The following is an 11,902-nucleotide window of genomic DNA, read 5'->3' on the forward strand; positions in this document are numbered from 1 at the left end:
AAACTATCCATTTCAACACAGTAGAAAACACAGATTTGTAAATAGCATCTGTTGATTGCACTGTACATACCCCCCCCCCCCCCCCTATAAAGGATCATAGTGGATACTACATCTCGTGCGATAATGTCAGGAACACAAAAAAGCTAGATTTGAAACCACTCTTACGTCGTAGTAGTAGTATTTGTGTGAAGCTACGCAATTCCTGTCCTGCAAATAATTTAAACCATATGTTTCATCTGCCAGCGTGATGATCCCCTGAAAAGTAATTCACACTTGGCGGGAACTACCGGTTCCGAAACCTATCCCTGACATGTCTAGCCATCAGGGAGGAAACCCAAGGGCTGCGGTGGAAAAGTCAAACACACATGGGCTATGTTCTCACGGTGTATCAGCTGCTCTGGCTACTAAGAAGAACATGTTCCAAATTAATATAACATGGCTTGACATGATACGCCGGCGAAAGCTAACCAATAAAATTAGTAGTTAAATGTACAATACGTAAACACTTGCCATAACATGACAGTCCCCTTTATGCATTCATGCGCTACCATTCAACCCACATAAACAATGTACTGAATTTTTTTATAGCATTACACGTCATTTGACAGAACTTGAACAAGATTATATAGCACACGATAAAAGTAGAGTGAACATAATGTGCAGAAGAAATGGCTAGGAAGCAAGCGAGCTGGTGAAGATGATGCATATGTAAAACCCCGAGACTAGGGAACACAAAGGGACGTGTTTGTGTCTGTCCCTTCGTGTTCCCTAGTCTTGGGGTTTTACATCATGCATAATGTGCAGCTTTCCATTCACGCTTAATGGCCATAGCAGTACTGCATGAAGGCCACTGCTAGGTTGTGTTGAGAAACACCACTTTACGTTTGCAATTGTCTAAATGAAACGTACCTGACCTGATCCAAATTAACCGTTCTGAGTCTGGAACACACAAAGAGAAAGACGCAACACATGCCACAACATTAACAGATAGGCAAATGAGCTGTGGCGAGCTCCACCTTGACACAAAGTCAACAAGTAATTCACCAAAAGTCAATGAGCGCCTGAAATGTAACATCTCTGACTGGTAGCAGCACGGTCCACATTCAATTCCTGGTGCTAGCACTGACTGGCTTTTTCATGAAGTTTCGATGTACTTGAGAACCATTCGTCAACCATTGTATCCTCATGAAGTGATGAGGGTTTGTCATCCCAAAGATCACGGTGTGGGAAGGCTGACCACGAAACAAAAGAATGCAAAGGGCCAGACTGTTGTGTCATCTGCTCTTCTAACCACCCATCCTACTCGAGATCCTGTGCAAAATGGAAATATGAAAAGGAAGTCCTACATGTTAAAGTCACGCATAACCTCACTTACCCAGAAGCCAGGAAAAAAGTAGCTCCCATCTTTTTCGAGAAATCTTTTGCCACAGCTGTAAAACAGAAAGGAAAACTAGTCACACAGTACACACAGACCGAGCAGTCAATATTCACCCAGACCAACGCAAGTCAGATCCAAGGAGGTGGAGATCCACCTCCAACTCCTGAAATTCCTGTGGCGTCACTAACAGCGGCGCCACTCCTGTCCTCACAGTCCACGGAGGCGACATCCATGGATTGCGAGGACGAGACGAGCTCTGAGCGCTCCTTTGCGAGCACGAGCTCCCAAGCCCCCAAAAAGAATAGATCTAGCCTGTCGGGGAGCGGGTCACTCCCCGACATATCTGATAAGGAGCTTGCGGCTGCGCGGAAGAAACCCACAAGGCCGGGGGTCACACCCCCAACAAAAAATAGGTAATGGAAGCTCTTCCTAGTCGGCAAAAGTTCTTGACAGGCGTCTTTCTTCTTACTGCAATCATTATGCAACACACGATCCTCCAATGGAATTGCCGAAAGTTACTCTCTAATCTAGATGACATCAACGACCTTTTCGAGAAGTATAACGCATCATGCTTTTGTCTTCAAGAACCATATCTGAACACACAAACACAAAATCCACTGCGAAGACACAATATCTTTCGAAAGGATCGAACTGATGCCACCCGAGCGTCTGGTGGTGTTGCGATCGTCACACGAGGATCTCTCCCAACCAAAGCAGTACACCTAGTTACAGACTTGGAAGCTGTAGCTGTGCAGATGTGTCTAGACAGAATTGTCACCATCTGCTCAATCTATTTGCCACCGTCAGACACTACTACACAAAAAGAACTAGAAGATTTATGCAGCCAACTTCCAAGTCCTTTTATACTTCTAGGTGACTTTAATGCTCACAATCCACTTTGGGGCAGTAGGAGAACTCACACTCGAGGGAAAATGTTAGGGAAGTTCTTATTATCAACATCCACTTGTCTTTTAAATACGGGGGCACCTACATACATACATTCTTCAAGTCAGTCTATCTCAACCTTAGACCTGTCTTTTTGCAGTCCATCCTTGTTTCAGGAGATAAAATGGACTGTGAAACAAAATCCACTTGGGAGTGATCACTTCCCAGTGGTGTTAAAATATCTTACGCCATTGAACTCTCTGACAACACGCCCTCCTAGATGGAAACTCCAACTGGCCGACTGGAGGCAGTTTTCAGAAAGAAGTGACCTATCTTTAATTCCTATTGATAGTGTAACGATAGAACAAGCTAATTGTCTTATACGCCGCTCATAGCCACAGTTGCTTCGCGGCGCTAACACGCAATCAAAAAAAAAATTGTCTTATCAGCAACATCATACTTGATGCAGCAACAGTATCCATTCCCCAGACATCTGGTCGCCTCCCAAAGCGACCTAAACCCTGGTGGAATAATGAATGTGAGGAAACTCGCAAGCTTCAAAATCGTACATGGGGTACATTTCGGAGATACCCCACCTCAGAAAATCTTTTACTCTTCAAAAAGGCAAGAGCGAAGGCCAGATGGACACGAAAACAAGCTAAACGGTCCTCTTGGCGAACTTTCATATCTTCTCTATCTTGTAATACAGCACCCAAAATTGTATGGGACAGACTTCGCAAAATCAGAGGAGAACATATCAGTCATTCAGTCCCTCTTTTAGAAGTTAACGGTCATGTATGTGAAAACCTAGAAGAACAGGCTAATGCACTTGGGGAACGCTTCCAAAGCTTTTCAAGTTCTTCCCATTATAGCAGTGAATTCCTTAAGATTAAACAACGCTCCGAAAAACAAAAGATTACAGCAAATGGTGGAGACTGCTTCGGATATAATCAGCCTTTCACTATGGTAGAATTGTCACGCTCCTTGTTGTCAGCAAAAGCGACTGCTCCTGGCCCAGACCGTGTTACATACTCAATGCTGGAAAACTTGTCTGACATATCAAAAAAATGTTTACTTCAGTTCTTCAACCATGTTTGGATAGAGGGGACACTACCGCCTGCATGGAAAATGGCCACCATAATCCCCTTCCTGAAACCCGGAAAGGAAGCCTCTTGTCCTGCCAGTTATCGTCCCATTGCTCTGACAAGCTGCATAGGCAAAACCTTTGAGCGAATGGTGAATAACCGACTGGTTTATTTTCTTGAAATGAATAAGTGCCTATCGGAATTTCAGTGTGGTTTTCGAATGGGGTGCTCCACAATGGATCACCTCGTTCGTCTAGAAACAACCATTCGTGAAGCTTTTGTCAGGAGGCAACACTGCTTGTCAGTTTTCTTCGACTTGGAGAAAACATACGACACTGCGTGGCGGTATGGCATACTACAGGATCTCCATTCGTTCGGTATACGCGGTCGTATATTTAAATGTATTGCTGATTTCCTTCGACACAGAACATTCAGAGTTCAGCTGGGAACTACCTTATCCCGTTTGTTCGTGCAGGAGACAAGAAAGATATCAAGAAATGGCAGGGTTTTTGGGCAACACAAACACACAACAAACTTCGTACAGTCAAACCTCATGTTGGCGCATGTGTTCAACTTTTTCCAAAGCGACATCATGAGGTCCTATGGAGTCGACTGAGGCTAGGGCACACCTTTCTCACTCATGGACATCTTTTACGGGGAGAGGAAGCACCCGTGTGCACAAGGTGCGGAGCTGACCTTTCCGTTTTACACCTGCTCATCACTTGCCCTTTGTTTGAGGAACATCGTAAGCAGTGTTTCCCTTTCTTTTATGACCACTATTTGCCTCTTCACCCATCACTTTTGCTGGGTGATGAGGCTCTCGTTCCCTTTGAAAATGTTTTAAATTTTTTTAGAGAGGTGAATGTAATCAACCAGTTGTGAAGTTTTAGTTCACCAGTTTTACCTTCCAATTGACACAGAAGTGTAGTTACACAACTCTCTTTTTAGTTAAATCACTATACTCTTAACATAACTCATTCATGTATCATCATCGTAGTTGGCGCATTATGATCTCAGTTGTCGCTGCGCCATTAAACTTACAATCAAATCAAATCGTCCAGGAGAATGGTGTCCCGCAGGGATCTGTTCTGAGCGTCACATTATTCCTTATCAAAATCAACTCTATAGCCAGTGTCATCCCACCCTCTATATCCTTTTCTTTGTATGTGGATGACATTCAGATATCTTGTTGTTCACCGAGCTTACCCAGATGTGAACGACAGATGCAACTCTGTATAAATAAAATGGCAAAATGGTCCTCACAGAATGTGTTTAAATTCTCCCCTGAAAAAAACAATCTGCGTTCATTTCTCGAGAATCAGAGGAGTGTTTCCGTCTCCTGCGCTGCAACTTAATGAACAAGACATTGTTGTGAAATCGGAATGCAAATTTCTTGGCATTACGTTCGATTCAAAGCTCACTTTCAAGCCCCATATTCAAAACGTGAAGGCAAAATGTGTGAAGTCACTGAATCTACTGAAAATCATCTCTCATAGATCTTGGGGTGCAGACGAGGAGACACTCCGCCGGGTATATAGTGCCTGCAGTCGCTCCAAGATAGATTATGGGTCTATCGTCTACGGCTCAGCCCGCCAATCTGTATTGAAAGCCCTAGACCCTGTTCATCACCAAGGGCTCAGGCTTATCCTTGGTGCGTTCCGAACATCTCCAGTCGAAAGTCTGTAGGTGGAATCCCATGAATATTCGTTGAATAGAAGACGAATTTATCTTGGAATGTCATATGCTCTAAGAATAAGGAGTTATCCACAACACCCTGCACTGACTTGTGTTAAAAGTACACGCTTCAAACAGCTGTTTATTAACAGACCTTCAGTAGTTCCCCCTCTTTCAATTAGAATTGAACGAGATATTGAGGATCACAATTTTTCTTCCTGTGATTGCCAAGTTGTAGAATATGGTAAAATAGTCCCACCTTGGCAACCACCGCCAAGGTATGATACTACATTGACTAAGTACAGCAAACACAACACCTCTACACAAGTACTACAGCAAGAATTTGAACACGTGAGGGAAAGTTTTGGGACTCACACAGAAATTTACACAGACGGATCAAAGTCTAGCGCAGGAGTGGCCTGTGCCATGACTGCGTGAGGTCATATCGTCTAAACAGTATAGCATCTATCTTAACTGCAGAAATGTATGCCATCATCCTTGCACTTAACCACATTCTTCAAGGTTGCATCCGGTCAGCAGTAATATATACAGATTCTTTGAGCTCAGTTAATGCTATTTGTAGCACACGCAAACCAAAGAATTTCTTGATACAGCGTGCACAGTCCTTAATCAGTATGGCACAGAAGAGGGGATATCCGGTTATTTTATGCTGGGTGCCTAGCCACACAGGCATACAAGGAAATGAGTTTGTCGACCGGGCTGCTGCTGCTGCTGCTTCAAAAGACGTCAGTCCTTTCGAGATACCCATGCAAGATATTAGGGCAGCACTTAGGAAATCACTGTACACAAAATGGCAGAGCTTCTGGAACACTCAGACACAAAACAAGCTACACTTGATTAAACAACACATCCAAAGTTATGGAGACCGGCAGGAAACTCGTCTCTTGAGTGTTCTGCGAACGAGGTTGCGGATAGGCCACACCTTCCTCACGCACAAATTTTTACTCTGTGGAGAAGAGCCACCACTGTGTGAGCACTGTGGCGAACTCCTCTCTGTCATTCACATTCTTATCACCTGCCCACACCACGAAACCCATCGTCAACATCATTTCACAGAGTTTTATACGTATTTTTTGCCTCTTCATCCAGCGCTCTTGCTTGGCGATGAGGCTGTTATCCCTTTCAGTAGAATTTTTAATTTTTTAAGAGACATTGGAATCGTAAGTCTTGTGTAGTTTTAGTCTTCTATTTTAGATGTTACTTCTCCCTTTTTAAGTACTGCACCTACTTCTTACTAGTGTTATTTTAATCACAGTGTTGGCGCATTATGACCTATGTAGTTAATGCGCCATTAAAACTGCAATCATCATCATGATCACCATTTTTCTTAGCTCTCAGAACACAGACAGTGAATTAATAAGAGTAGACAATGTTAACATGAATTCTGGGCTATTCTTCAATTAAAGATTCACAGATAGTAAAGGCACCTTCCTCAATGGATGTTGATGACATTGAAAATTCTAAAACGTTATCAGAGGCAACATCAGCTTCGGTGTGTCAAAGGATTGTATGTCCAACAGTAATCCAGCTAACAGTAACAAAAATGTGCAAAAGACAAATTAACTGAACTAATGTAACCTAGCTTCTGTATCAGGCAGTGAAGCTTGTAACACCCCATCTACAGGAACCAGTGTCCAGACAGCAAAAGTGCTTGAACTGGGAGATAGCAGCTAATTGGAATGATGACCTTTGTTTTCCACCCTGAAAGCACAGGTTGTAACTTTGAGGGCAGATTTAGAAGTGGTGTCAAGGTGTCTGCATGCGGGTGCACATGAAAAGTTGAACATAGGTGAATACTCGAATTACAACATCACATTGTCATACCTGTTGGTGGAGGTAGACTGCAACTAACGTGTCAGCAATTTCCTCATGCACCAGATGCAAGCCAGATCATGCTTCACTTCCGCCTTCAACGTGCACCTGTGATAATTCAGAAGTTAGATTATCAATACTATTGTGTTGTTAGTCGTGGTTATATCAGAGTAAGCGCAGTAGGACAGCTGCACAATCGATTCATTAAGCTTGTTATTTTTTGTATCTGAACCTCGACTTACCTTTTTTGCTCTCGTCTTTTGCCTTGATCCTCCGTGGCACGCTCAAAATGTGCGTCGGGCACCTCAGATTTTCATCAGACGATTTCGTGCCTATATTCCAAATTGCCTCTGGAGTCGCGCGCAACCTATGATAACATTCGTTGACGAAATCCTTGCAGTGGAAATTAGCAGGCACCACTGTCAGCCAAGAGCTTCGCACTGCTTGGTCTTTTGGCAGCTTATAATAGGTAACACTTGAATGCTCCGATGAATTGTTCTAACAGCGTAGCACCGTCGCATCTTCGACAACTTCGCCGTGGCATATCACGTATCATATCGCTCCAGCCCATAAAAGGCAAGGTCAGAACAAGGAAGTGCGCTTTGCAAACGACGCCCTGCCAACAAAAAAAATATTCACATGCTTTGTTTCCGGCTTAGCAACAACATAACAGCTGTTCGTTTATGTACGATGTACAGAGCAGCACAGAGGACGAAACGAAAGAAGCCAAGCGGCCAAGCCAAGTGTCCATGCCAAGCCAAAGACAGATAAACCGAGAACAGTGACGTCGGTGCGCCCGTGCGCAGGGTTTGCCGACAGTCTGACGGCCGGGCGTGGGAACTAAAAAAACTGTTTTCTAAAAAACTACGAAGAGTTGGAGCAAGATATTTCGCACACATATTCAGTGTTCGGTAATGAACACACAGCGCGAGTATCGCTCAGTTCTACGGCACTTCAAAATCGGCATATCTGACCTTTAAGCGCATGCGCTGTGGACGAGTAACAGTTCTGACAGGCGCTGCGAATACTTCCAAACGACCCGCGGCATCGTTTAGTTCTTTAGTTCATCCAGTTCTCTTCCTTCACACCTTCACACAGTCCACTCGAAGCTCTCCCTCCCGGCGCCACCCGCGCTTTTCCTTATGCGCATGCGCTGTGGACTAGCATCTTCTCTGACGGGCAACGGTTAGCCCTGCGAGTGCTTCAAAACGTCCCACGGCATCATTTAGTTCTTTAGTTCATCCAGTTCTCTTCCTTCACACAGTCCACTTGAGGCTCTGCCTCGCCGCACCACCCGCGCTTTTCCTTAAGCGCATGCGCTGTGGACGACCAGCAGTTCTGACAGGCAACGGCAGGCTATGCGAGTACTTCAAAATGACTCGCGACGTCGTTTAGTTCTTTAGTTCATCCAGTTCAGTTCCTTCACACCTTCAGTCCTTCACACAGTCCACTTCAGCGCAGCGTCACAGCCACTCATGGCCACAGCGTCTGCACCGTGGTCTCCCCCGGCGTCGGGAAATTGGCGCCCCCATCGCCCGGCAGCAGCCGCAGTAGCCCCACCCCCCCTGCATTCACGGTTGGGTCGCCGCAGGAGGGAGACCCCCACGTATAGCTGTGCGTGGCTTTCCCGTGTCTGGGGAAAGGGGGATCCTGGCGGTTGAGTGGACCCGGAGGTTGTTTTGGACCCTTCGGGGCCCCTCCGGGAAAGCAACACACCGCTTTGGCCCCTGCTTCCCATAGTCGGGTAGTCCTGGAAGGCCCGGCCAGGATTATTCAGCTAGTCGCCATCTCCCTTTTCATTACTTTCTCTTCCTTGGTCTCCTTCTTTCTCTCCTTTTCTTCTTTTCACCTTCTTTGGCGGCGAGGGTCAACCTTGGGCAGTCTTTTCACTCTCCAGAAGCTGCACTAGGGTATAGTGCAGAGGTAAGTGTTAGCGTGCGGGGCACGTTCCCCAAGTTGGGCTCCATGGTGGGCGACACGCCTGCTGCACTGAACAATAATATCTTCTTACATGGATAACCACCACTCTAAAAAAACTGATCGGCGCCTAAAACGGAGCCGCACCGAGAGACCTGAACCGAATCTGCTTGATCTGTCTCCAGACCCTTGGTTTCCGAAGTTCCTAATAATTCAGTCTAAGGAAGAGGGAAAGCCACTTGCGAAAATTTCTCCTTTTGTTGTGGCGAAGGAACTCGAAAAAGTAATCGGTAAATCTTACAACGCAAGAAAACTGAATGCAGGGGATATCCAGGTCGAAGTACAGAACAAACATCAAAGCACGGCGCTACAGACACTGTCAAACATCGGGAACATACCTGTAAATGTTAACGTACACCGCACACTGAACATAACCAAAGGTGTAATATCAGAAGATGAACTCATCGAATGCACAGAATCTGAGATTGAAGATGGACTGAGTGAGCAGGGTGTGGTCTCTGCAAAACGGATCATTATGAGGAGGGATGGTAAGGAAATCCCAACCAAGCACATTATTCTTTCTTTTCAACTACATGCGTTACCTTCTAATATAAAGGCTGGTTACCTCAGTTGCAATGTCAGACCATACTTTCCAAACCCAAGACGTTGTTTCAAGTGCCAGCATTTTAGGCACAGTTCGCTTGTCTGCCGCGGACACTCCACCTGCCCAAAATGCTCTGGCAAAGACCATTCGCCAGAGACTTGCAGCAATGAGTACCGTTGTGCCAACTGCCAGGGCAACCACCCGGTGTACCCTCGATCGTGCCCACGCTGTAAAGAAGAAAAAGAAATCATAAAGATCAAAACCGTACAAAACATTCCTTACAGAGCTGCAAAGACACAATACGAATTTCAAATGAAAGGATCTTTCTCCGAAGTGGTGCGCAGGGGAGTGGCACCACCAAGGAAATATGTGGAAACTCAGACCTGCTCGCAGGTGACCGAGTTCCCACCCTACACTCCCCAACAGGAGGCTGGAGACACTCAGGTGCCTCCTGCTGTTACGGAGGCCAGCCGTTCAACTGGCCAGAAAAACACACCCACGGCCGTTCGTACGGCCGGCGGTATACCGTCTGTTTGGGATGGGACTTTAAAAGCCCCCTCCCAGAAAGGACCTCAAAACATGGAGGTTGATGATGATGACAGGATGTCACAGAAATCATCATCAAGCCTCCCTGATATGCCAGGGAAAGAAAGGAGAGAGAAGGGCAGGGGAAGGGGCGCGAAAGCAAATGAACAGCAGAAACAACAACTGCGAAGAGTTCAAGCCCCTTAAATGCAAGTCCTGTTTCCCAAGTTACTCAGCAAAGTTTTCCACGTCTCCCTCCTTCTTTGTACTGCGCTCGCCATCTTTATTTCATTGATTATAATGTAAAGTTTTATTCAGTGGAACTGCCGTGGAATACTGTCAAACCTAGATGACGTGAACGATCTTTTTGACCGCTACAACGCGGCATGTTTCTGTCTGCAGGAGACTTATCTAAACGCAAACACTCCGAACCCTATTCGCAGACATAACATCTTCAGAAAAGATCGAACTGACGCAGCTCGTGCATCCGGCGGTGTAGCCATCATTACACGAACATGCTTTCCAACCAAACAAGTACAGTTAGTGACAGAATTGGAGGCTGTAGCTGTGCAGGTCTGTCTCGATAAAATGGTGACAGTCTGCTCTGTTTACTTGCCACCAGCAACAACCATCATGCAAACAGACATAGAAAATTTATGCAGCCAGTTGCCACAGCCTTTTCTCCTTTTGGGCGATTTTAATGCCCATAACCCTCTTTGGGGCAGCGTAAGGGTTGACTGCAGGGGTCAGACACTCGAAGCAATTCTCTCATCATCCATGATTTGCCTCTTAAACACAGGATCACCAACTTATTTACATACCTCAACTCAGACTTTCTCTGCTTTGGACCTGTCCTTCTGCAGCCCATCGCTTTTGCAGGATGTAGAATGGAGAGTTGAGGCAAACCCTCTTGGAAGCGACCACTTCCCAGTGATCTTAAAATATCTTTCAGGGGTTAATACACTTACAATACGTCCTCCCAGATGGAGACTCCAGGACGCTGACTGGAGTTCTTTTACTCAGAAGTGCGACCTTACTTTAATCCCATTGAATCATGTAGCAATTGAGGATGCTAACGACCTCATCACAAATGTCATCGTACAAGCAGCAACTGAAAGTATTCCACAGTCTTCTGGCCGCCTGCCCAAGCGCCCAAAGCCTTGGTGGACGGCCGAATGTGAGGAGACACGCAAACTTCAAAACCGTGCTTGGGGGATATTCCGAAGATATCCAACCGCAAATAACCTCGTGCTTTTTAAGAAAGCGAGGGCCAAAGCAAGATGGACACGCAAACAAGCAAAGCGCTCATCTTGGAGCAGTTTCGTGTCATCTTTAACCGGTCATACCCCATCCAAAATTGTTTGGGATAGAATCCGAAAGATCAAGGGACAGCATATCGGTTACAGCATCCCTCTTTTACGTATTAATGGCCAGTCAAACAACAGCCTAGAAGAACAGGCCAATGCTCTTGGAGAACACTTTGAAAATGTCTCAAGCTCATCACATTATTCTAGGGAATTCAGAACAATAAAATCCAACGCAGAAAAACGAGTAATTCCAATGAATGGTGGTGAAGAGTTTTTGTATAACCAGCCCTTTACAATGGTGGAGCTTCTCAGATCTTTATCATTTCGAAACGTCACATCCCCAGGACCAGACAGGTTCTCCTACTTAATGCTACAACACTTATCAGAACAGTCTAAAATTTCTCTACTTGAGTTCTTTAACAAAGTTTGGTCCAGGAGCACGATACCATCTGCTTGGAAGACTGCTACCATCATCCCAATCCTGAAACCTGGAAAGGATTCCTCAACGCCAAGTAGTTACAGGCCGATCGCCCTCACGAGCTGCATTAGAAAGACATTTGAACGAATTGTTAACAACCGTCTTGTGCACTATCTGGAGGAGAATAACTGCTTGTCGCAATTTCAGTGTGGGTTTCGAATGGGATGCTCAACAACCGATCATCTCATTCGTTTAGAAACAACCATTCGAGAAGCT

The 11,902-nt window shown here is 45.4% G+C and overlaps 1 protein-coding gene across 1 annotated transcript; it reads left to right on the forward strand.

The window, feature by feature from the left end:
• The first annotated feature begins 9,307 nt into the window (after positions 1–9,307).
• LOC135371726 (uncharacterized) lies at positions 9,308–10,108 on the forward strand. Its single transcript, XM_064605708.1, has one exon. The coding sequence runs from the start codon at positions 9,308–9,310 to the stop codon at positions 10,106–10,108; it is 801 nt and encodes a 266-aa protein (XP_064461778.1).
• Positions 10,109–11,902: the final 1,794 nt, after the last annotated feature.

This window comes from Ornithodoros turicata, chromosome 1 (assembly GCF_037126465.1).
Source record: "Ornithodoros turicata isolate Travis chromosome 1, ASM3712646v1, whole genome shotgun sequence".
In the NCBI taxonomy this organism is placed as follows: Eukaryota; Metazoa; Arthropoda; class Arachnida; order Ixodida; family Argasidae; genus Ornithodoros; species Ornithodoros turicata.